This window comes from Lissotriton vulgaris, chromosome 7, assembly GCF_964263255.1.
Source record: "Lissotriton vulgaris chromosome 7, aLisVul1.2, whole genome shotgun sequence".
NCBI classification, from domain to species: domain Eukaryota; kingdom Metazoa; phylum Chordata; class Amphibia; order Caudata; family Salamandridae; genus Lissotriton; species Lissotriton vulgaris.
In genome coordinates this window covers 1,279,822,087-1,279,848,973 of record NC_141695.1, presented here as the reverse complement: position 1 = coordinate 1,279,848,973, position 26,887 = coordinate 1,279,822,087, and the positions used below count along the sequence as shown (strand labels likewise).

General features: G+C 45.4%; 1 protein-coding gene across 1 annotated transcript in view; it reads left to right on the top strand.

Moving 5' to 3' along the window:
- The window catches only part of ARMC5 (armadillo repeat containing 5), a 33,802-nt gene extending 31,335 nt beyond the window's left edge, over window positions 1-2,467 (top strand). Inside the window, exon 7 of the mRNA XM_086931840.1 lies at window positions 498-2,467. Coding sequence (XP_086787966.1) covers window positions 498-1,338 — 841 coding nt within the window. The 3' untranslated portion in view covers window positions 1,339-2,467. The remainder of the gene's footprint in view (window positions 1-497) is intronic.
- Window positions 2,468-26,887: the final 24,420 nt, after the last annotated feature.

The window sequence follows — 26,887 nt, the reverse complement described above, 5'->3', positions numbered from 1 at the left end:
AACACATCGCATTTATCATCAACTTGAACTAAGTTACTTCTACCATCTTTAGGTCTATTTTGAGTACAGTATTGTGGATTTTTGACGTTTGAGGTCTTGTGTTAAGTCTATATAAAGAATACTTATTTTTATAAAACCCTTGTGGTGTCCATCTGTAGTGTTTTCACTGTATTACTGTATATAATGCTCAACACACTGCCTCTGAGATAAGCCTGTCTGCTCGTGCCAAGCTACCAAGGGGGTGAGCAGGGGTTATCCAGGAGTGTACTCCCCTTTCCCTGACTAGAACCAAGGGTCCCTATTTGGTTAATGGTACCTTCCTCTACCAACTAGAGACCCCCAGTTCTAACATCTCCTTTGAGTAGTTTTAGGAGGAAGGGGGCTACTGGTTTGTTTCCTCTGCAGAGGTTCTGTTTGTTTGAATTGCACAAGTACCTGCCTAATTTGGCTGCAATCTCCATTGTTCTCTATTCTAATGTCTGCTTCTTTTTCCTTAGGAAGGAGTCTCTGATGCGTAAGCTGCTTCTGGATGGTGGTGGTCTTGCTCTAATCCTAGACAAGCTAGTGACTAGCTCCGATCCACTCTTCATCTTCACTGCCGCTGACTGTCTTGTTACCCTTATGGCCACCTTGTCACCAGTTTCCGAGCCCCTAGAGAGGAAACAACCCACTCCAGTTTTACTGTTGCCCAGACCAACTGTAAAACGAGCTCGATTGGAGGAGGATAGCTCAGACTCAACCTTGCGTGTGGCCTGTCCATATCAGCGACTGGTGGAGGGTGGTCAGACAGATCTGCAGTTTCGTCTGGACTGTGGGAGAATGGTAGGGGCGGTGCGTCAGCAACTGCTGTCTTGTTCAGACGTTTTTCAGGCTATGCTGGGAGGGGAGTATCTGGAATCTCGCCAGGACATCGTACCCATTTGTGGAATATCCTTACCTGTTTTTGGCATCCTAATGCACTTTCTTCATGGCTGCCAGAAAGGAGACCCTTGCCTTGCTCTGGAGGGGGTGCGACAGGCATTACCTGGACAAGGCTTCGAGACCTCCGTGCTGGGTGGTGCCCTCTCAGCAGCTGGCCAATACCTGCTGCCTGAATTACAGTTGCTGCTTGAGGACGTTGTCTGTGAACTCTTGCAGCTGAGGAGCCTCCCATCTGTATACTGTTTTTGCGAGCACTATCAGAACCAGCGCCTTCAGCACCGCTGCCTGCGTTTCTTGTTTCACAGCAGTCATCAGCCTATGGCTAGGGGGCGCTGCCTCTCCAGATTGGTGCAGGCTGCCTCAGACCAGAAGGTCCTGCTTGAAAGACTGCAGGCTGCCGTGCTGGGAGTCCTCTGAGGGCAGAGAAGAGAATCGAAAAACTAGAAAAGACATTTATTATGTATAGTATAACTTGCTTCAAGGTGATGTTTTAAAACAGCTTGTGACCCAGTCAGTTGTGTTGACTTCTGCAGCAGACCCTGGGCTTCAATTGGGCCACTGCAGCTGAGCCATGGGGCAGACCACTGAAGCTGTCCTGCGGGCCCGGTGCTATGTAACATAGTCCAGGAATCGTGTGGACTGGGCTGCAGCCGAGGCAAGGCTGCACATTAGGCTTCTTGTTTTACTGAGTTGTGGCTTGTGCTGATGACTCTGGATAGTGTGCGCTACTGCGGATGAGTCTAGGTGCAGCACCGGCCACTACAGATTGTAGGATCCTATTCATCCACTTCTGGCTTGTGCTGATGAGACTGGATAATGTGCGCTACTTCGGATGAGTCTAGGTGCAGCAAAGGCCACCACAGCTGGTAGGACCCTGATCATCCACTGTAATTCCCTCACAAGTATATGAGATGAGGAACGTGGGTTCAGTCTCAGTGACCAACAACCAGATCGATTGAGTCCCCAAAATCTCATTTGCTAGGCATCTGTGAACTGGATAGCAATGACTCCTAGCTGCTTTTTAAATTTAACTGGTTTGGGACATGAGTGCTCTTGGAGGGAGGGTACAGGAAAAAGTTTGATTGTTGTAGCTTGTCAGCTTCAACATTACACCAAAGCTGAGATGAGTGTAGCGGATACGTGGCAGATATAGTTGTATAATTTGAAATTGCCCCCTGTTCATAATCATTTGTGTTTACTTTTAGATACATAAGGTACTGCTTGGGGTAACAATATTTATTTGGGGTAACTTTTGTCCACCCCTTTGTAAAAATGGCCTAAGTTAATTTAGAAATTGGATTTTCTGTGAAAATTCTGGTTTAGTGTAGGCCATATTGTAGAATTTGGTGTGGATGGTTGTTTGAGGGTTTTGGGCATGTAATGAACATGATACATTGCAAGGCTATGGTGTATGCATGTGAACTTGCACTAGTTACTTGTAAATTTGTGCAACTTTTTTTTCTGTTAAGCAGTTTCTGTTCAGATTTCAGACATTCATGGTGTAAAAGTTAGATTGATAATCACGATAAAGCCTTGTAAGCTCAAAGCCGTGTGTGTGTTTTTTTTGGTGGGGAAGAGGGCGACCAAATGTTAGTTACTTGATCTAATGGATATGTGCAACAGCTTTTTAGCTCGGTCTGAAAACCCTAGCTGTCATTTTCTCCATTAGGGTTTCAAAAGGATCCCAACTTTATTTTCTCTGAATGGCCTGCATAGAGTTTTGGAGGAGCTTGAAAGCTATCCTTCCTGGATGCATTTGTTTTTATATTTAGGAATTCCTCGACACCATGGATTGTTGTGGTTCCCTTGCACGTTTATATATTCAGTAGTGAAATCTAAACCCTTAGATCCAGGAGTTTAAATAATTTGATAATTTTTTTTAAAGGCTACTGTTGATGTTTCACAGTCATGGGAGTTTTCTTGCAACCCCTCGCTTTAAACTAAAGCACCATGTTTACTGATCATCTACCTTCCGAAGTTCGCAAAGAAAATAGAAATCTGTAGTAGTTTAACTCCTGCGTTCTCTAGTAACAAAATATGTTTTGTTTATACTAGTTATGTGTAGGCCTTTATCTACTTTCTGCTTTAGCATATGGTCTACAATACAATATACACGAAGCACTATGGTTCAGCCTGTTACTCGTGTTAAGATGGCTTTCTTGTCTATTTCATTTCCATGTTCCAGATTTGATGGCTTTCCTCCCTATTCTTGTTTGTCCTTCCTCTAAGCAGTTCTTCTTTGGCTTTCCTCTCTATTCTTGTGTCTGTCCCACCTCTAACTTCTAAGCATTTATCATGTTCCTGATTGGTTGACTTGTATCCTTCAACTGTTGATATGTACGGCGATTTTTGTTTTGTTTTATGTAGCTTTCAGCTACATGTCAGTGTATAATTTCTTGTTTATCATTACTCTTTCTTCAAGGTCTCAAACCACTTTGAGCTGTCAGCAATGTCTGTTTTTTTTTTTTTTAAACAACGAAAAAGCAAAAAAACAGGCTTAGAGACGGCCCAATATTTACCATTCGTTGGCTTACAAAGTATTATTCTTTTTTGTTTGATCTGTTAAAGTTTTGCTTAAATGATACATTCGACAGGCAGATACATTTTCAATGGGAACAGTAGGTAGTTTCCTAAATCAAAGTCCAACATTATTGCAGCATTTGCACATATAGCAATCTATATCCATGTCCCATACCATCTTGAGGCATAATAAAGCAGATAAATGTTGTAACTCCAAACTTGTTAGCTTTTCCTTACGGAAGCGCATTGCAATCATAGTATGCCTATACATAGGATTCCCTCATATATCTCAGAGGGCTCCTGACAGCTATGTCTCTTTAATCTAACTTCGATCAAACACACTTACATGGAACATTTGAATTTAAAACCAACCATTGAAGAAACGGGGGGGAGCTGGGGAGCTGAAGTGGGTAGGGGGGAAATGTACAAAATCAGTCATAATATTGCCAATTACACAGTTATACGTCCATATGCTATATCATCATATGGTTATCACCTACTGGTCTGAAGTGTAGAGTGTATACAACATTTTCCAAACCATCTGTTGTCATTGCATGGTTCAGCACCATTATTGGCTGCTATTAGTCATTGTTAGTGGTGGGTCAGCAGAGTTTGTCATCACTTGAAACTCCAACAATATTGTGTTCCAAGCTAGGGAGATGGCATATTTACGCAGACCTAGTGTAGCCTCTGACTAGTGAAACTTCCTTTGTCTTGGCCCAGTTCAGCATACATTGGGACCATGCCTTCAGTGATGAGGGGGCTCCTGCCTTCCAACGGAGGACAGCTTCAAAGACTTTCTTGTTTCCTTACTTCTTGTTGGTCAGCACCTCCTACTTCGTCCTGGGACTTCATAGTCTGCAGCCCCTCCCCCCCCTTACCCATGGTCTGTCATTTGGGAGCTTCCTTTCACTGTCTGTCCTCTTGCCCCACCCTCCCTACCACACACCTTATGTTGCTTGCCCCTCCACCCACCTACCGCTCTCTGTTGTATTGCAGCTCCTTTCTTCCTCCCCTGCTCCTGGCTGGTGTTGCTCCCACCCCGCTCTCCTCCCGCTGTCTTTTATGTTACTGCCCCCCCCCCCCACAGCCACGGTTCCCCCTGCACCCTCCAATCCGCCACAAAAAACATTTACAAGGCCAACTAGCACTTGCATATGAGAGAGCTATTTGGCGCCATAGTGCTTTTTAGGTCTTGGCCGGGCGAAAGCAGCGCGTGCGCTGCTATGCCGTGCCAAGAGGCCTTTTGGAAACGATACCATTCCAGCGTGCCCGCGGGGAGACAAACGAGACAGAAGATGTGCACGCAGGTATTTTCCCCTTTACTGTCGGTGTGATACTCTGTGGACTTATTTTTCGCCTCCTGTAAAGGCAGTCCCCGCGTGCACATCTTCTGTCCGTCCCATGACGGGCCACAAGCACAGACATACACACTAAGCTACTTAAACGGGCGTACATCGCACCCACACAGACAACCTAGCACCCGCCTGTACTGACAGAGGCACACGCAAATAACCAAGCATGGAGGCACACGGGGCGCATACCACACGCATGAAAAAATAAATGGACTCAAGAGTAATATTCACTCAAACAGACATATGGACTCAAACCCATACCAAGACACATACACTGGTGCAGTACATGGGAACACGCCATGCACAAAAAATAAACACTCATACTAACACGGCCACACGCAAATTGTTGGCATACACTATAACAAATAAACACACATACTAAAACAGTCACACCTACGTTGTAAAATTGTAAAGCATGGCTGAAGAAAGGGACCTTGTAAATGCGTGCAAGGGATTTGTTAACGGGTATCCTCTCCTTAAGAATGTCATAATTCCTTACCCAATAATATCTATTTGTCGGTGCGCAGTGACTGGCGCGGCGTCCCTTCAGTGTGGGGCGCAGGATTCCCCGCGCGCACATGCTTGTGTTAAGCAGTGCTAAAGAAAGGGGCCTTTTAAATACATACATGTGATATGTTTACGGGTTTGGCACCTTCTCCTGAAGAGCACACGTTTTTTGATTTATGGGGACATTCACCTCCCCACCGACTCCCACACATTCAAATGCCTTGCAAATTACCACACACTTAGCTGTGGGTATATTTCAACAGGTGCCTCGAGGCGACAGTCCGTCGCAAGGGAGCGCATTGCAAAACAAGTAAATAATGAAACCAAGACTATGGGGAGTCATAGGTTGGCGTCGACAACCGAAACAACCGCACGTCACCGCATGGAAACTCACGGTGGTCTGCAGTCTGGAGTCTTCAACCCCTTTATTCGGGTCTAGGAACGGTGTAGGTTATAGGGGGACAGCGGCTCGCTCTATTATGCAGAAAGTGTGTAAACCTGCAAAGGCGCCTTCCAGCTTCAGAAGTTGGCACCAGGTGCGAGCTGTGGGTCAGTCTGTGAGCAGCTGAAGGGACGTACACACTGCACTTTGAAAGGTATAGTGTATTATGATAGACCACCTTTATATCAAAAGTAGAATTTTATTTGTGTGTTTATTTGAGCGCACACGTGTAGGTAGAGGACGTTTTCAACACGAGTTTAGGTTACAAAGCATGCTGACTAGAAGAATTGTAATTGTATTTGAAAATAAACCCAGTGAAAAAATGCAATGTCTCATTAAAGGCTGAAGCACATCAATAAACATGTTTTCACAAAAAGTAAAAAGTTTTGAGGGTTTACAAAAAATCTTTATGCACCCAAAACAAATCGTTGGGTCATTAACCTACATCTACAGAGAACAATTCATGTCATACCATGGGTTCCCGAGCTTTTACGGTAAATTGTTAGCATTTTAGTACCGATCTGTGTAATTTGTTTTAAATTACCATGATTCATCGTCCTTGTCCGTTTTTAGGTCTCGGCCTGGCGAAAGCAGTGCATGCGCTGCTCTGCCATGAAACGATTCAGAAAAGGGGGTGGTGATGGACAGAGTCTCTGAATTAAGCAGAACACTCCTACCCAGTCAACAGATCAGGGCTTGATCCATCGGCGTTTTTTAGCTCACTGCACCATCCCAGCTCAGAACCTGGCTACATGCAAATTAGTCTGTCCCTGGCCCAGTGCATCATGGGAACAGGGCAGACCAAACTACCAAGCCAATTCTTATACTGGAAAGGAAACAAGCTTACGGGGACCGGTTTCTGGCATTACAGCTGTCTTCGGCCCGGCTTGCTTGAATCCTGATGGTGCAGTGAGCAAGGGACTCACATCTGAGCATACCCTTGGTGGACAAAACAATTCAGAAAAGGGGGTGGTGATGGACAGAGTCTCTGAATTAAGCAGAACACTCCTACCCAGTCAACTGATCAGGGCTTGATCCATCACCGTTTTTTAGCTCACTGCACCATCCCAGCTCAGAACCTGGCTACATGCAAATTAGTCTGTCCCTGGCCCAGTGTCTAAACATGTCTACTCTGCTGTCTGCTATATTTCACTTTGCACACATTTCACTAAAGTAAGCTACTCTCACTCTACGACTCGCACTCTACGACTCGCACTCTACGACTCGCACTCTACGACTCGCACTCTACGACTCGCACTCTACGACTCGCACTCTACGACTCGCACTCTACGACTCGCACTCTACGACTCGCACTCTACGACTCGCACTCTACGACTCGCACTCTACGACTCGCACTCTACGACTCGCACTCTACTACTCTCTCCTCGCTACTACTCTCTCCTCGCTCTCTACTACTCTCTACTACTCACTCTCTACTACTCGCTCCTGCTCTCTACTACTCTCTCTCTACTACTACTACTCACTCGCTTCTACTACTCACTCGCTTCTACTACTCACTCGCTTCTACTACTCACTCGCTACTACTACTCACTCGCTACTACTACTCATTCGCTACTACTCACACTATTCTCTCCCACTCTCTCTACCTCTCTCCACACACACATTTATATGCATATATATATATATATATATGTGTATATATACGTACATACATAAACATCTGCAGATCTATTTAAATACAAATATAAATGAATGCATATGCATGTTATGTACTTGAAAGTTTGAGGAACACTAATAAAAGCAAAGCTACAAAGCCCCCTAATTACAAACAGAATTGCTTTAACTTAAATGAGGGAGAGACCGTTTGCATTTTCAATGCTATTTAAGTTGTGTTGCACAGCACCCTGTGCTGCTGTGCAACATGTCTGAAAAAAACATAGAGCCAATAGATCTTGCTCAGGTGAAACCTATTTCTTTCCTAATGCATTTTTTTTCCTCCCCTTTAATTTGTGCTTCGGCTCAGCTACCATATAGCTCTCTTTTGAGCATGTGCTGCCTGAACCTCTCCCGATTACCACCTCCCCCCGCCCCCACTCACCCTCAACTCTGCCGCCTGCTCCATTTTTCAATATACTTAATGAGTGGCCATCAGCTGCACATCTCTACCTGGCTGCACGCTTTTGGACATTTGGTTCTCATCCCCTGCTTTTTGCCATTAAATCCTGCTCTTCCTCTACTTTTGCGAGGGCCCCTTAGCTGCACACTGCTACAGTGATGCTTGTTTGATCTTCATTGTGCAGCGTCTGCCACATACTTCATTATATTTATTTTTTATTTTACTCTTTCGAGATGGTTGTCCGCCATATTTGAAGGGTGTGTTTTAAAAAAAATTAAAGATGGCCACTACACACAGGCCCCTTTCTCTGAATTGTTTATTAATTTTTTTTAAAGAACATTCATTTCAAGATGTCCACTGACCTTACGTGTGCAAGCAAGGTGGGCATCTTTTTTTTTTTTGCCTGTCAGATTTCTTTTTTTATCAAACTTTGAGCCATTGTTCAGAGTGCATTACAATAAAACGGCTGTTCCTGGCATTTTTCATTTTAGGTGTAATATTGACACATCCGTTTCCATATGGAAAGAAATATACGTCAACCCTCGTATATGGTGGGTAATTTAAAATAAATTGTATTTTGCTTGCTGAAAAGCATTTACAATTTCAGCAGGTCTCACTTTTTTTTTTTTTACCTCTTGGCTCGGCCAGTGCTTTTTTCTGATGCTATGCAGCGTAGATGAACCAATTATGCATCAAAGTATGACAACATTATGCCGTTGTGTTGACTAAATTATGCATTAAAAAAAAGGCTGCAGCGTAATGCAGTATATTTTCAGGTATTTTATTATTTTGATGTGTGTGCACATGCTAACAGTATGTTGCCTTATTAGTACCAGTGTAACATACAAACGCAGCAGTGAGAAAGGTGACCAGTCAACCTTTGCAATAGGCCATCCACTCCGCAGCAACACAAGTCACATTTTATTTTAACTTTTGATATTTTTGAGCTACAAACAGTTTATTAGTTTAAATAATCAGATCATGCAGCAGATCTTGCATTATGAGGCAAATATGGCAGAGCCATAATTTTAGAGAAAACATTTGCATACTAGGATATTTTGCCATTCATGTTTGAACTGCTGTTGTGGAAAAAGGGAGAAGTGCTGATGACAGAAACTCCATGGCTCAGAGACAAATGGCTTGTGTTTCCACATTTTATCGTATTTGGTAGATTCTGTGATTAGAAGCATATCCCACTTTGTGAATATATTTTAATGTCAATAACTCAGTATAACCTTAAATAATCATGTGTATCCATTGGTTGATTAAACTGGGCAGTGAAATGCCAAACAAATACTAAAAATTGGGATGCCTGCGCATTCTGGCCACACCTCTGGCTCCAACCACAGATCCAATCCTTGGGTTATTCCCACCCTCTGATTCTCCGCCCACTGTTCCCCTTCGTTTTTCCCCCACTTCGACCACTGTGTAAGACTCCGCATCCCTGGACCTGTGATGTGCCGCTGCTGCGGGTGCCGCATGTGCCACACATTTACGGTGCCGGGCTTCCGCATAAGGGAGCTGGCCATTATTGTATCCTTAAACGTGCGCACGTTGTCAGTTTGACATTGATTACACGTATTGAGACTCTAAGTTTCTTTTCAAAAACATAGCTAACATTTCGACCTATACATTTTATTTTGTATAAATTAATTGAATGTGTGTAAAATTTAGCAATGTCCCGGGAATTCTAGTAAAGGGAGCACCCATTGGCGAATCACTAGTGTGTGTGATTGCTGCATTATTTCTTACTAACTTTGACGTTGTGCTTTAAATTTGGATAAAAGTTATCATGAATTCTAGCACCAAGAAGCCAATATTGGTAAATGTGTGCTACAAATAATCCCTAACATACACTGTGCATACAGTATATTTAATCTGGTGCTTTAATCATAGGCTGTTTTAAAGTATTCTGATAAAAATCGAATCGTGCTGAAGACAGCCTCGATTGGTGTTGGATCGAGGACCCAGAAGTCTGCACACCTAGCAGGCGAAGATATAGCACCTTCTCAGAGAGTTTAGCATTTTCCCTACAGGCGGCGTTTGTTGGCCTGTGGCTGGATCAGTCACATGTCCTGCATTCCTGGCATTTAATTGAGTCTATCTCAGTTCTGCGCACCAGTGTTTCTTGTGCCACACCTGGCACACCATGTCAGAGGATGGTGATGACGGTAACATTTTGCCCCCCCCCCCCCCCGGAAAAATGTCTGCGGACGCCAATGCCCCGGTACACTGCACCTGCTGCGCCAATGGTAGATACACCGCTGTATGTGCACCTGCTTTTTACACCTCCATGGCGCTTTAGCATTACTGAAGGGGTCGCAGGTGCTTGCAGTGCCCTTTATATAATATAGGTTGCTCCGGCACGATCCCTCACTGACATTCCCTCATTTGCATGTCGGCATGGAGCCATGCAAATAAGGGAATCCTTTGAATTTTATAACTGCACCAAATGATAGCAGGGGCAAATGCAGAGAAGCCGTAAGACCATAACTTACACAGCAGCAAGCCATTCATTAAAGTCCTTTGAAAGAGCGACTCTTTCCCTAAAAGCCCTTTCCCCGCCCATTGGCACTCCCATTTGAATGGGTGCCTGCACCCGCCTGCAGGGGCATCTCTGTCACCATTTAAATGGGAAGCCGATTCTGCTGGCTCCTTGTGACTTCAAATAGACAGCCTTCTTTCACTGATGTACTGTTCCCAGTGCAGGTATGAGTTTGTGCCTGCTCTGGGAACAGCAATTGATGGTAAACAACGTTTACCCAGAAACTTTCTCCCCGCAGGGAATCACAACGCGGCCATTACAACAGCCTTGTTATGATTCCGCAAACCATTACTCTGCAAGTCGGAACAACGACTTGCGGGGGGGAGGTGTTGGATTTAAAATCCAACACATTCCCTAGTGCCCGCACAGACTGGAGTAGGAATAGTAAATTATACTATTCCAACATCTAGAACCCCCCTCCGCAAGTCATTGTTCCGACTTGCGGAGTAATGGTATGCGGAATCACAATGCGGTCGTTGTAACGACCGCGTTGTGATTCCCTGCGGGAAGAAAGACTGCGGGATGGCTGTACATTTTCGCAATTGACTGTAAAGAGGTGCATTGGCCCAGTGGCGTAGCTAGACTACTGCCTCCCGGGGCGGACCCTAAGTTTGCCGCTAGAAGCAGGTTAGAGGTTAGAGTGGCGGGCGACAGACAACTTGTTCGGGGGGGGCGGGTAGTCGACAGACACAACTTGCTCACCTCCACTAAACCCCCTCCCCCCCCCCCCAAACTGCCACACGGGGCAGACCACCTCGCCCCCCCCCTCACCCCACCCCCCCCCAGCTATGACACTGCATTGGCCCAGCACAGAGTGGGACAATGTGCCCTATTTGTAATACTGTCCCAGGAATACGTACATTCATGCAGGTGTTACCCTGTGGCCGGCACATTTTTAACTGAGCTTTAACTGCAATAAAATCAGATTATTCCTCTTTTGGGTTGAGGCCACTGAACTGTGACTTATAGTTTTATTTACTGAACCATTGAACCTTTAAGTAAATACTGACCCTATTTGTTTTTAACGAGTAACTGTGCTGGCATCACATTCACATCAGTGTGATTGGTTTTTGTGTTAATGGTGTCTGAGCTAATACATCACCCTCCAAGGTGAATCCTTGACCCCGCCCCCTCAGACCCCTCTGTGGGTCAAAGGTCAGCGAGTGGCACCCTGGTATTCAATGAGCTTCACAGAGGTACCTCGAACAGAGATTCAATGGCTGCCAGCACGTTCTTTGTCTGTAGTTCTGTAGGACAAGAAGGCAAGGTTAGTTGACAAAAAGTCAACATCATCATCCGGAACACCTCTATGTGCCCCTGGCCAGAGGGCGCGCCATTTTAGGAGGATGTAAACCACCGGATGTGGCTATGTGTGGAGACATTACTGGAAGATCTCCTTGTATGCTTATGGAGACAACACAGGAATGTTGGCGATTGCTAAACAAACGGGGATTGTATACGTTGAGCTCCAGTTATGAGCCAATGGGACATACGCTGAATCATAAACCTGGGTGTGAGTCAGAGGAGGAATGCCAGGCATGGCTGCTGTTTTCATTTGGAAAACACCCAAAGACCGCTTGGATTCACTTTATTGTTTTACAAAGAACTGTTTATTTCAGAAGCAAGCTAGGCTCACATTACCAGTCTTTCAGCTAATGCTTTACAAACTATGAAACCCCACTCAGTAGACGAACAAAATCTAAACAACTCCTCAGCATCTAAACACACCCACTGATTCCATTGCTTTCTCCCTCCTTATCCTCATCTTTACATAAGTGTTACTTGCTCTCTTTAGTTCCTGCGGGCCTACTATTCCTTTTCCATCTGCTCTGGAGTCCTCTACACGCCTGGCCAGGTTGCTGGCTTGATACCAGGGGCTGCCCCTTATTTTTCACTGTCAGAACCTCTTTCAGAGGGCCACGGGGCATACAGCAGTTACTGAGCCCAACAAGGGTGGTTGAGGCCTTTTACTCCTTAGGCCCCAGTGCCTGGCCTACTATGGATTCCGTCCAACTGGGCCAAGTACCCCTTCTGCACTTGACTCTCAGTCGGTAGCTGCAGTCAAGGCATGAAGATGCAGGTGAGTGAACACTACTCGTAACTCAAAATGCAAACATTATGAGTAATATATCAATGTCTAGCCAAATACTTGCTTTCATGAGAAAAGTAGTATTTTATTGCTACCTATTCAAATGCCACGAAGCACGACATTCAGAAGCAACAACACAATCCCCCTTGAGGTCAGACCTCTAGTAGTTGTCAGGCGAATCCCTTTCCTCCTCTCCTTCATGTAGCGTGTTCCGGGTTATTCCTCGTTCACTGGTGGCCGCATCAGGGAATGTAAACTGTTAGGCTGGATTTTAGAGTTCCCATTTGACTCTTCGGGATTTCAGTCAAAAGTGTCTATGTTCAGCAGCACCTTTAGCAGTGAAACCCCCCTGCCCGCGCCCCCTCCACAAGCCCCAAAGGTCAAATTCAAATCTCAGTCTCTCCTGAAGCACAGAAGCAATCGGTGTTATAGTGGGTGCGCAGATCAAGTGTACTCATGAGATCCAATGTCCTGCTGCTCGCAGTGCATGGGGCAGGGGCAGGGGCAGGCTCCTTCTCAGGAGTGTCGCGGCCTCCGCGATCAGAGCAGCTTCCAACTCCCTAGTGATGGGGTAAGTCAAGTTTTCACCAGCAGGGAGATTCAATCCGTCGGCCCCCGACTGCAGTCCTGCGAGGGTACGTCCGCGTCCTCCTGGTCCAGTGGGCTCAGTCAGGGCAGATTGTTCAGTGCATCTAGTCCCACCGGTCACAGTCTCACTTCAGTCCTGTGCAATGGCCAAAAGTCTTTGATTTAGTCCCGGCAGCCTCCCTCCGCATACAGAGTTGTATGGTACCTTCTGGATGCAACATAGACTCTTGAGGTGCAAACACCCCTCATGGCAAAGCGGGTTGCTGCTCAGGCATTCACAAGTCTTGGCAAGCTGGTCACAGAGCTTCTTCACCTGTGACTCCCACTGGCATACAGGATATTCACAACAAGGCTATGTGGGCTTGGCACCCTCCACACAGCACTTGATACTTGCCAATGTCTGTCAGCCCTCACCTGGCATATGGGGGTTGCCGAAAACAGTCTTTCACATCAGCTACAGCCCGATTGGTGCACAGCTGAATCCTCACATCTTGCACAAGGAGTCCTAATGGGAGGGCACCCCACTGGACCTTGCTCCCTCAAACGCTCTTCTCTTCCTCACAGGGCACACTGGTCTTGGCAAGCTGGCTGGTGCTCCAGGCTCCATGACAGGTGGTCTTGGTTTCCCTGGTTGATGTCCCCGTACCCAGCCTTGGCTCTCAGTGCAGTTTCATCTTTGTATCTTTGTACTGTACCCTTCCCAGGAGCACATACAACTAACAGAGTCACTACTCCTGTACTATGCTGAGGGTGGGGCTCCGGGTAGAGCCCTGGGGCACTCTGCAGGTGATCTCTGTAGATTCTGAGAGGAACTGAGGTAGTCTGGCCCGCTTTGTTCGGCCAGTAAGGAAGGAGTGGATCCAGACCAGGGCCTAGTTGCGGATGCCGGCATCGTGGAGTCTTGCGATAAGGGTGGGAGAATGTATCAAAGGTGGCCAAGAGGTCCAGTAGGGTGAGGGCTGCGGTTTGCTGTGGTCGAGGAGCAAGTGGATGTCGTCAGTGATGCTGAGGAGGGCTGTCTCAATGCAGTGGTTACTTCAGAAACTGGATTGAAAGATGCCTAGAACATGTTTTTTTTCAATGAACTCTGAGATTTGGGCATTGATAGCTTTCTTGATGACCTTGGCTGGGAAGGGGATGAGGGAGATGGGTCTAAAGTTCTTGAGGTTTGTCGGGTCAGCCCATTCTAAATAGGGTAACTTCATCAATTCTAATCTGTGCTACCCATTGCCTAATAATATCTTCGGGACTTCATTGAGATAAATGGTTTAACTGGAAATTTTACAAAAAATTATGTGTAATACATGAGAGAGTGTTAATATTTTTCCACAAAATAAGAGCCATTTGTTCTTACTGTATGTTCACATCTAGTGGACTACATCTCAGCTAGTGGCATAATGTGAATACTTCCTGTCAAAAGCCCAACATGACTGTAAACTGGCCATTCAATAATCAATGGGACAATGCAGTAATTGAGGGACATGGTGAAGAACTAGATTTTTGCGAGATAAGAGTTTCGTCATCTGGGAAGTTCCGTAAATCAGAATTTATTGTATCACTGAAACATTGTAATTACGTTGGTTAGGGGAGAGAACACCTGTACTGCGTTTACTCGTTGAACAGATCTGTGTTTCTTACACATTTCCATGTAAATTTAGGCATCTTTTTTTTAACCTTTTTTCCAACCCAGCTAAGGATGCTGAGATGACATTTCATAGAATTTTACATTACGAGAGCTCTGAGCTCCTACAGAATCCACAAGGTCGGCCAGTACACAAAACAGATTCTTTGTTGCATATGGCTGGTCCTAGGGCAGATGAAGATGCCCCCAGATCTTTCATTGTGCATGGGGGAATCTCCTTTGGCTAATAATTGTACATCATGGAGGTGATCCTTCTCAAAGATGATGCTCCTGAAGCCGCCGTAGTACCTTAGCAGGGGGTGATCTGTAAATCAGTACTGTGGCTTGTACCCCGCACTTGCAAAAAGCACTGTGTTTTGGATGTCAGCTCCAGAAAATATGATTGCCTCGGTTAAGCAATGCTGGGATTTTTTGATAAATTTGGCAATGATGTTTCACGATGGCCTGTCTGTTCTTCATGAGATTCTGGGTACTTTGCAATCTTCCTAAAAGTGTGAATTGATGGCTGGGTGGTTAGGGGTACGTAAAGGCGCAAGTATTCAAAAGCAGCTCTGTGGACAATGAAGCCGAACATGGGGATCTGACCTTCTCCAGGGGGTTTGTAGATTTCTCCCAACCAAAAGTTTGGAAAAATAGGGCCAAAATTGGTATTTTCCAGCATATTTTCCAAATATATCGACCAAAAAAAAGCAATGGGTTTTACAAGCTGTTCTGATGGGTAAGCAAACTCCCATCACACTAAGCTTTGTCATAGTACCTCGGAGTAATAGTTTCCAGTATGTACAGCACATTCCCAAGGCAGAAGTTCTCTTTTCTCCAGGTGGGGATGCACACACGGGCACGCCATTTCACACCTTGACTCCCAGCATTTAAAGGACGAGTCCGTGCCTGCAGTCCCTTAGCATGCAAAGCCCCTGGCAGTTGTTGTGTCTTTTACCACACAGCTGAACCCAAATGCCCTCTCGCTGCCACCTCCCCTGCCACCTACTCAGCAACATTGGCATTGGTATTCTCGCTGGGTGCACAGGTCTCCTATGGGAGCAGCACACAGTTTGGCCTGGACTGTGGCAGCCTGTGCAATACCAGGTCCTGGAGGACAGGGGAGGGACTGGGCTTTGTGATGCCACCCATACCAATCTAACTCGAGACCAAAAGCCTTCAACTCTCATGATGCAATTCTGAGAAGAGAAGGAGGGTGTTGAATAAAAAACGACATCCCACAACAATGGCCTCCAAACAAGGACCTTTTTAGGGCTCGCCTGCTGTGCGCATGCGCATAGCTGGCGAAGCTCTAATGTGGCTTATCCAGAGGTTAACCACCACTGGCGATTCCACTGGCGATTGCATGCAGTGCATGTGCTTTTTAGGTGATTGCGCAAGCGCAAGCCCTAAAAAGCGTGTGCACAATGCCACCAGCCGCCTGCCTGCCTCGCATTACCACATCAAAGGCAGCCCAGCCCCCCTCCCACAAGCTTCTCCGCGTGTGCTCTGCCTCAGGCCGGCATTTCTCCTCCCCTCGGGCAAGCAGATAGCCGCAATAACACCCTCCCTGCTCGGCTTTCTTCTCAATTTCTCCCCGTCTCCACTTCCCATTAGGAGCCCTTCCTCCCCCCACTTCGTATGCTAGCCTTCACTCTAGCAATGGCAGTGCTTTCACTTTACAAATGGCAGAGTGCAACAAAGCAGGACGCGAAAACCTACCCCATGGCAAGGTCATCACAGGTAAACTGCCTCGGGAGCAGAGCACGTTTATCTCGCCTCCACTCTGTATGCACGCTTTCACTTTACAATGGCAGAGTGCAACAAACTTTAGCAGGCCATGGCGTGCTCTGTGAGGTTCTTTTTCTAACCTGCTTTGGATTAAGAGCCCCCCTCTCTGTATTTCTTTTGCACGCTGCGGCATGCGTTTTTAAGTTAATTTACTTCCCCCCTCCCACTTCGCATTAGGAGCCCTCCTTCCCCCCACAGGTAAAAAACATGCTGCTGCACGCATCGCACATAAGATGTGAAAAGACGTGCACTGACATTCACAAACAAGCCACCACATATGCAAACGGAGAAATTGCTTAGGAAGGGAACATCTTTATACTTTTCATCAGCCCGCTTGTTTCTCTTTGTTACAAAATCAACCACTTTAATGGTAGTCAGTGGACTAATTCAATTCCGAATATTTGTTTCGAAATCTAGCTCTTGGTTGTGTAAAATGATGGCAGTAGGAACTACGTGGGAGGGGACTCGTGTGCCTTCTGGAAAATACAGCCGCTCGACGTGTGGAAGAAATGCCGAATATAGGCTTATAGCATCACTGCAGAGGTTAGAATCACCACAAGGAGTCCCCAGAAGAGCATCCTTAATCTAAATTGTATTTTAACCCTTAATCCGGTTTCCGCTAAACTCTTGAAGCTTTCACCCCTGCTGCCACTAATAAGTGTCTATCTAACTTATACACTACCTTAATCTAGTCGTCTCTACTGGCATTTATATCTGGAGACCACGCCATTGTCTCATGGCTGACTCTTTCCATTAAAATCCTTTCTCTAACCCCAAACACTTTTTGTGTACCCTTCCTCCTGTGCCACAACTCTATCAAAAACCTGGCAACGACTACCAGGATTTTATTTTCCCCTCCAGCACATTGTTAAAAGAAACCACAAACTTAAATGCAAAAAAATGAAATTGTAAATCACAAAACACTATTGACCAATTGTGTTTTTCTCCTTATGCTCCCTAGCCAGCTTAACACACAACTATCAAGGGACTTCTATGGGAAGGGAGGCACTTTATGTTTACTCTATTTCCCCCCAGAATGCAGTCTTTTATGCATCTTAATTGAAATTTTATTCATCAAAACAGTCCAAAGTTGAGCCACATGACTAGCACCAGGGCTTTTTCAAGTGGCAATGGATAGTAGGTGGCTGCCACTTTCATAGTAAGGCCACCCTTGAATATATCACTGGTGCAGGTCACAATTGACCACAGCACCACGTGTACACAAAAGGAAGATTTTGTATGTTATGGATGTTCAGTGTCTGTATTTTATTCATTGGTACAGCAAGTAAACTTACATGTAAAAGCTGCTCCATGCCATTCCAACAAGCACCTTAGCTACAGAGGATTTTCTAGTTGATTTATGTGGAACCACACAGGCACCATTGGGCCTGAGGTTACCATTAGCAGCAGCAAAGTTTGCCCCTTACTTGAGAGATTGTTGGTGCAGTGATTTATGCATCAAAATGTTAGTGTAGGTAGAGCTGCAAAAATAATTGCTACCGCCCTAACCACCACCTGTGAAAGAGTAAAGGTATAGAAAGCAGTCCTCCGGAAAAGGCATGAAAGCATGTGAACTTCTGTTCTTTGTATCCAAGCATCTCCCCTCCCAAGCATGCACAATTGGCTCTCATGTAATCATACTTTTAAGCAAACTTAGAACATGGATGTGACACATCATGTCCTTGAAGATTACAGTTATTATCCAAACGGTATATTTAAATAGATTTAATAAAGGAGGTAGAGTTGACTTGGCTAAAATTGCACAATTTGGTTGGTTGGGAAGCCGAGACTAGAACTTGTTTTTCGTAGTTTCATAACCGACAGTAAGCCAGTTAATCCACTGAGACCGTCTGCTGAGGTTAGATGGTGTGCCACCTTTTATTTCACAAAATCATATTGTCCAGGTAAGTGCCTGTCAAGTAGAGGGTATATCTTTCTAACCAAGACAGTGGGACTTCACCAGGAGAATGACAGACTGAACAGGATAAATGTGTGCAGCAGGCCTGACTGCTCTGGGACCTTACATCGAGGTGAGCGATGGGAGTGGAACTGGAATACGTTTGCAGGTACCCGCTTGCCTCCTTTCCCTGAAGGCTTTTCTTCATTGCTGTTCCTCCTTTGCCACTTGCATTAAAAGAGAGGTTTTCAAAGCTTTGTTTTAATTTTTTTTTTTAAACCTGTGCCCCCACCACAGAGCTCCACCGATGCACCCACCACAGAGCTCCACAGATGCCCCCACCACACAGCTCCACCGATGCACCCACCACACAGCTCCACCGAGGCACCCACCACACAGCTCCCCCGAGGCACCCACCACACAGCTCCGAGGCACCTACCACACAGCTCCACCGATGCTCCACCAATGCACTCACCACACAGCTCCACCAATGCACCCACTAAGCTCCACCGATGCACCCACCACACAGCTTCACAGATGCACCCATCACAGAGCTCCACCGATGCACCCAGCTCCACCGATGCACCCACCACACAGCTCCACCAATGCACCCACCACAGAGCTCCACCAATGCACCCACCACACAGCTCCACCGATGCACCCACCACACAGCTCCACCTACACAGCTCCGCCGAACGACCCACCACACAGCTCCACCGATGCACCCACACACAGCTCCACTGATGCAGCCACCACACAGCTCCACGGACACAGCTCCACCGATGCACCCACCACCACCCACACAGCTCCACCGATGCACCCACCACACAGCTCCACCGAGGCACCCACCATACAGCTCCACCGAGGCACCCACCATACAGCTCCACCGAGGCACCCACCATACAGCTCCACCGAGGCACCCACCACACAGCTTCACCGATGCACCCACCACACAGCTCCACCTACACAGCTCCACCGGACGACCCACCACACAGCTCCACCGATGCACCCACCACACAGCTCCACCGATGCACCCACCACACAGCTCCACTGACACAGCTCCACCGATGCACCCACCTCCACCCACACAGCTCCACCGATGCACCCACCACACAGCTCCACCGAGGCACCCACCATACAGCTCCACCAAGACACCCACCACCCAGCTCCACCGAGGCACCCACCATACAGCTCCACCGAGGCACCCACCATACAGCTCCACCGATGCACCCACTACTCAGCTCCACCGATGCACCCACCACTCAGCTCCACCGATGCACCCACCACTCAGCTCCACCGATGCACCCACCACACAGCTCCACCGATGCACCCACCACTCAGCTCCACCGATGCACCCACCACTCAGCTCCACCGATGCACCCACCACTCAGCTCCACCGATGCACCCACCACTCAGCTCCACCGATGCACCCACCACACAGCTCCACCGATGCACCCACCACACAGCTCCACCAATGCACCCACTAAGCTCCACCGATGCACACACCACTCAGCGCAACCACAGCATCACTCAGCGCAACCACAGCATCACTCAGCGCAACCACAGCATCACTCAGCGCAACCACAGCATCACTGGTTCAAATATGTTCTTTCAATGTTTCAAGCGGTTTTCATGTTTCTTGCTTTATTACAAATCACAAAAAGATGTTAATATTTCACTTCTGTTCTTGGATTTTCGTCACAATAAAAAACACTGAACATAATCTTCACAAAAGTTATTTACAAAAGTTTAAGCTATTGCCATTACAAATTAAATAAATTATTTAAGTATTAATTATTTAAAAAAATGAAAAGCCATTGTTATTTGTAATATCAATACATCTAAGTCACGTAAATACAAAACATGTTGCATTACAAATGCTATAGGTGTTTGCGAAAGTTAGAACTATTGGCATTGTAAATGACAAAGCTATTAATTTAGCTATTTTAAAAAATAACACATAAAAAAAATTTAATTTATAAGACCAATAGCTCAAACTTTCCTAATGCGAGCCCTATTGCATTTCCAATGCTTGTTTGTATTAGGCACCCAAATACATTTGTGTTGAAGACCCTTTCTTAAAATTAGCTAGAGACTTCCCCAGAAGATTGTGTGGGCTACAGGTGTGATTTGAGAGAAGGAACAGAATTGTAGTGGAACTGGTTGGAAACTCAGTGGTACAGATCTTTGCAGTGGTTGTTGGAGAGATCTGAGGATGAAAAGCACAAAAAACTTTTAAAATCTGCAGTTAAAAAATGAATCCCTTCCTGTGAAGTTGTATCTTTTATTGCAGCTCTGAACCAATGCGGATCGCTCAACAGTTTATTGCTTTAAGCAACACTTGTTTAATGTTGCCCATAAACCGCCTGGTAACTTCCGAAAAGTTTAGGAATGACTATTTGCTTCCTACGGCCCTGTGCTGCTGCTGCTTGCATCATAGATAGGGTCCTCTCACTGGCCCCGCCCACAGATGGCCACAGCGGGAGCTCAGTCATGGGGTCCCTCAGTCCTTGCAGCAGAATACAAAGTTCCCCAGGGAGCGTGTGACAGCGTGAAGCAAGGAGTTGGTATTGTCAGTACCGTGGCTGGAAGGAAGGGTTCCCTAGTCGGAACTTAGAGAGCCTCACACACCCAGAGTAATAGGTGTGAAACACACCCTTACTGGAGGGTGTCCAGTGTCATCATCGACTCACTGCCCCTCGTCAGACCGGCGCTGCAATGTCTGACGGAGTAACCAAAGGTACTCTTTTGGCGGGGTTCTTTTGTTCCTTGCCGATGGTGGGTGTAAGTGAGGATGAAGAAAAGTGTAGTCAGTGCAAATGTGAGTGAAAATAGTAAAAAAGGTAATCGGTCCACTCTCAACTTTATTAACGTGGCTGGTTCCTTAGTTAAAAGGGGTGGGAGGGGAGTTAGAGACCGTATAGGTGTACAGAACAATAACTCAACCCCCTGGTGTGGTCAACATGTTTCTCACCAGAAGGCGATTCGTCAGGACCTCAATAAAGTACTACACAAAAACAAATGTGGACTCAATGCTCAATCTCTATGAAGCAAGCAAATACAACCTCGCTGGGTCGGAGGACTAGAGGGCCAAGGGGTCCTGCTCTATTTAGGCGACCCTAAAGGGATTGAATAGGGCCTCGCAGCATACTCCCGTGAGGCCAGCGCTATTAGGTTGGGTGCACCTTCAAGGAGGCGCTGGATCGGCGGGACACCTACCCCTCACGCTCGCGGCACCTCAGTCCTTGTCTGCACAGTGAGCAGTCTGGGCACCTGCCGGGTGCACGGACAAGGGCTGAGGGTGCCCTGGATGATGTGCTCAGCATTGTGAGAACTGAAGACACTGGTGTGTCCCTATCAACAGGGCTTAATTTGTGCCGGAGGTCGCATAAGGCGCTCATTTTCATGGAGCAAGTCTAATTTATCATTATCAGACTGATGATGAGGGAGAGGGGGCGCGGGTTTGGCCTTTGGTGACACCCCTCAAATATCACAGGAGTTAAAAACACCAGTGTCACTGAACAAGTGAGTAAAATGGGATACCCAAGGCGTTGCAGGGGTGGCTAGCGGCGGAAATCCTTGAAAAACTGAGGTGAAAGTGTCCTGACACTAGAATTTTTTTTCCACTTACATTGATCAAAATGTTATATTTAGAAAGATTGTTTGGCAGCGACGCACAAATATTGCACTCAATACATCAACATTTTCAGCGACCCTAAAGTGAGAGAGGGAGAGTCCTGGTTCTTCAAGAATATGAATATTCCTTTAAGACATTCGGAGAAATGTTGAAACTGGAACTCAACCGGGGTCTGCCCTGCGCACATCTGGGTAACAGACTTCGAGGCTGTAAAGAAATGTCTTCATAACGCGTCACTCTTAGTTGATTGAGAAACACTGGAAAGTACTTACACAATGTAGTGCACTCTTGTGTCTTTGAAGGAATGCGTCCAAATAACGTTTTAAATAATGTATCCTGATTTTGATGTGTATGTTACATTCTCTTATGCAGATCAGACATGTTGAAAATCCGACGGAAACCTCTCAGAGATTTTGTGTCATTTTACCAAGCGCTTTCGCCTATTTTCTCAATCTGCAAGAATGAAGAAAAAAAAAACGTACCCAGCTGGTTGTCAGGAGGTCTTGAGATGGTGGACGCTGGCCAAGCGAGCAGCGCCCTCTGTTTAGTGTGCCACGTGGATGGTTTATTAGCGACATGGGGGGAGGGAGGGGGGCGTGTGCGTGAGTGCCTTGTTGCGTGTCTGTGGGCGGTTGTTGGTCTGTTTTTCCTCTTTTAAATTAGAACTTAAAATATCGAATACAAGAATAAATCAACTGAAAAATGGTTTCGACCTGTCTAAACTACTCTTGAATTGTTTTGATAGCAAATGCATGCACTGTTTAGAACACGCATTGAAAATGCAGTTTGTTTCGCCTTGATTAAGTTAAAGCCATTTGCTTTGCTAATGGTATTGTATATGTTATGTTATAGCAAAACAAATGGCTTTAACTTAATGAAAGGCGAGACCTATTGCATTGTTAATGGCCATACCATATCACAAGACACCATACTATTCAATGATAGGCCATACTATACAATGACAGACCATACAATATGATGACAAGCCATCCCATACAATACATGAAGCCAGATCATGCTATTCCAACCCATAATATATCATGCCTTACAACAGAATGACAGGCCATACCATACTGTGCAATGACAGGATATACCACATGATAATATACAACAAACCGTACCATGCCATATGATACAATGACAGACCGTACCACACTACATTATACAATGACATGCCATACCATATCATACAATCATACAATGACAGACCATACCATACATTGATAGGCCGTGCAGTACCATACTATACCATACCATACACTGACACGCAATACCATACCAAACCATATTATACAATGATAGGCCATACCATCCGATACAATGACCGGCCACACAATAGCATACATACCATACAATGACAGGCAATATCATACTGACTATAGAATGACATACCATATTATACAGTGACAAGCCATTGTGAGACGTTGGCCTGATATATAGTGCTCACTATTCTAGTGATCACTGTGTATCATACCAAACGACCCTTATTGATGATTGGTTGTAAGTCAACCTTATAGACCAGCTATCCTAGTAGCGTGGACAAAAGCAGTCTTTAGGCTAAACTCTAGAGGGCGTGTTAAGCCAGCTGTTTTACCATCACGTATACCCCTTGAACACCAAGTGAAAGGACACCACACAAGTTGTTATAAAAATAAAGGATATTTATTAAAAACAAGTCTAGTCAAGTCAAGTAACACGATCCAGAGGCTTCAGGACCGCTAGGACTACACTACTGAACTCTAAGGTTAGAAGCAGGAGACCTAGGGAACTCGGGTGCAGAGTGTGCACTCTCACGCGGGATGCGGGACAAAGTCTATGGATGCTAGCAATTCTAAAGTTACTGTTTCCGGACGAATCCGACTAGGTAGACTAAAAACGAAAAAGGATCTGGACACTTGGATAGTGACAATTAATCAAAAGGGGGGGATTAGGGATTTGAATGTCTGTTTCATTCCCCAGGGTAAGTAGGTAATTTATCAAAAAGGAAACAGACACTTGTAACACATCAGACCATTGGTAAGGAAAGTTTTTAGAGTAACCTCAAAAACCCTATGCCGATGTGGTTTGTGCGGTATATCTGGTTCATCCGCCCCGCATATGGGTTGTTGGCAGTTATCATTGGTTACTCCAAAATAGTGATGTTGCCAGCCTCAGCCCGAGGCACCTCTGGCCTGTAGTGCAGTGTCCAGAGAAGTGAAAAAAGTGTGTCAAAATTAAAGTCTCAAAAAAAGGAAAAAAGGTTTAAAAACTGAAAAATCACCCAGGGTGGTTTTAATTGTTGGTGTGATTTCCAGATTAATTAAAATAGATTCGGTACTACTAAGTGATCGAGTTACTGGATCATAGTAGTTCAATACAATTATTACACAAACGTCGACATGTTTCAGCTCTGTCGGCCCATAGGGGTCTATAGAGCCTTCGTCAGGACTAACATATAAACAAACAATGTACGTATTACTCACACCATTTGTGTTGTATTTTAGTAGTAACCTGTGTAAATTTCCAGGAATAAAGACTCCTCCAGTTTCTGAAATAAAGTAGGGAGAGTACATAGAGATACACACTTATTCAAAACATCCTGATTTAGGTTTGCGCATTCAATTGAATAAAATTATTATTCATTAGTTCCAGAGACTTATCTCGATGGGGGGAGGGGTAACAGGGTTGAGTTTATTTACACTGTTGACATAGTTATAAAGATTGGGAATCTATTAATTTGATGCGCTGGCACATGAAAGCGCTGGTTTCAAATTTTGTAAGAGAACACTGAGAGGTGGAAGAACCGGAAAGCAAAACCTTAACTTTTACGCGCTGGCATGTGTAAGGGCGCAAGGGTAGGTGTTAGTTACTCTCATAAGCAAGGCAAACGGACTGATTGTAAGCGCAGCGCGTTGTCATACCTTGTGACTGGAAGACACTCACTTGCATCGGGGGGAACCCACTGGACACAGAGCTGTGTTTGAAATGTATTGCATTAGTAGTTGTTACTCGCGGTCACCTTACCGGGATTCAGTAGTTTGTATAGTCTCGCTCCGCCATTACCCGCGTGTATTAGCAACCACGTCTTGTGCTGACTCTGCCCCCGGAAATGGGAAACTCCAGTTGAGCGAGCATTTTTAAAGGGGCAGGCGTTCAGAGCAACGTATACTGGGTGTGTCAAGCAGAGTTTCTTGTTTTTTTGTTTCGGAACAAACTTTATTAGTGCATGAAGTTGTAAATGTGGTTCATTAGTGTCCACTCAATGCTAAATTATGGAAGTAATCAGTTTTTCGAGTTTTTTAAGAAACAGAGTCATTTTTCAAACTGGTGCCACGGAATAAAATCATTGAGTCCGTTTTCATAGGTTTTAAGGCGTTCCACCCACCTCTGTTCTTTCTCAAATAATGTTCTTTCGCATCCCTGGGACTTTTCGTTTAGCATTTCAATTACTGTCCAATGGATGTCATCACAGGAATGGCCTACTTGCACGAAATGGGAGCACAATTTGGTGGTATTCTTTTTTAGTCTAATGTTGCTCCGATGTTCTCCAATTCTTGTTTTCACTTTACGACATGTCATTCCAATGTAGCGCTTATCACAAGGACAGCTCACCATATAAATGACATGTGTCGAATTGCAGTTCGTGTGTTGACGCTGCTGCCAGAGGAGTGTGTCGGAGAGTTGTAGTGTTTTGGAAGCTGTTGTTGTTTTACATGCTACGCATGACCCACACGGATAATGACCAGTTACAGGTGACATGGTTATATCTCTGGTAGGGACCGTTTTTGCTTTTCTTATCGGTCGGGTATGTACTAAGACATCCTTGATGTTTTTAGATCTCCGATTTGCGAACCTTGGTCTAGGCCAATTGAAAGATCCTGTGTGGAGGATATTCCAGTTCTTGTTTACCAGTTTCTTTACTTCATAAGAAGCCTGGCTAAATGTTGTGACGCAGGTGGTCAGATCTGGTGTTGGTTCTTTTTGAAATGTTTGGAGGAGACACTCTCTCGGTTGGTTGCTTGCTCTTTTCTTACAGAGTCTAATTGTTTTCTCTGTGTAGTCTCTCTGCCTCAGTCTGTTGCTTAATTCATTAGCTTGCATTCTGTAGTCTGCGTTGTTACTGCAGTTTCTCTTTAAGCGCAAAAACTGACTGTAGGGAAGGTTGTCCCTCAATGGTTTTGGGTGGAAACTTTTATAAGATAAAATACTGTTTTTTGCCGTTGGTTTTCTGAAGGTCTTTGTATGTAACACATTGTCTTTTGCGAATATGGTTATATCCAAGAAGTCAAGGTTACAACTTGTGGCTGTGTGTGTAAATTTTAACCATGGGTCAAGGTTGTTGAGCCAGTTCATAAAAGACTGTAGGTCCAGCTTATTGTCCCAAATCATGATGATATCATCAATGTATCTCTTCCAGTATAATATACTGGAAGAGAACATGTTGCTATTACTTGTTATGTGTTGTTCCTCAAAGTGACTGACGTAGAGCCCTGCCACCGAGGGAGCGAAGGCGCTCCCCATGGAAGTTCCATGGATTTGGAGATACAAGTCCTCACCATAGGCAAAAAAGTTCTCCTTTAGTGCTATTTTACAGCACTCGAGGATGAAATGTCTCGGTGTTTTAAATTGCCATTCTCTCGTAAATAATACATCTTCCAGGACTTGTATGGTGTCATCTTGGGGGAGACTCGTAAATAGAGCTTCCACATCTAGGCCTACAAGTAGCATAGTGTTTGGGTTAAAGGGCTTTTTCTCTATTTGTACTAGAAGGTCACGTGTGTCCTTTAAGTATGCTGGTGTTTGTTGAACAAGTGGCTTGAGATATTCATCAGCGAATTTAGAGAGCGGTTCTAATATTGAGCCGATGCCCGAAACTATCGGGCGGCCTGGTGGTGGACTTCTGTTCTTATGTGTTTTT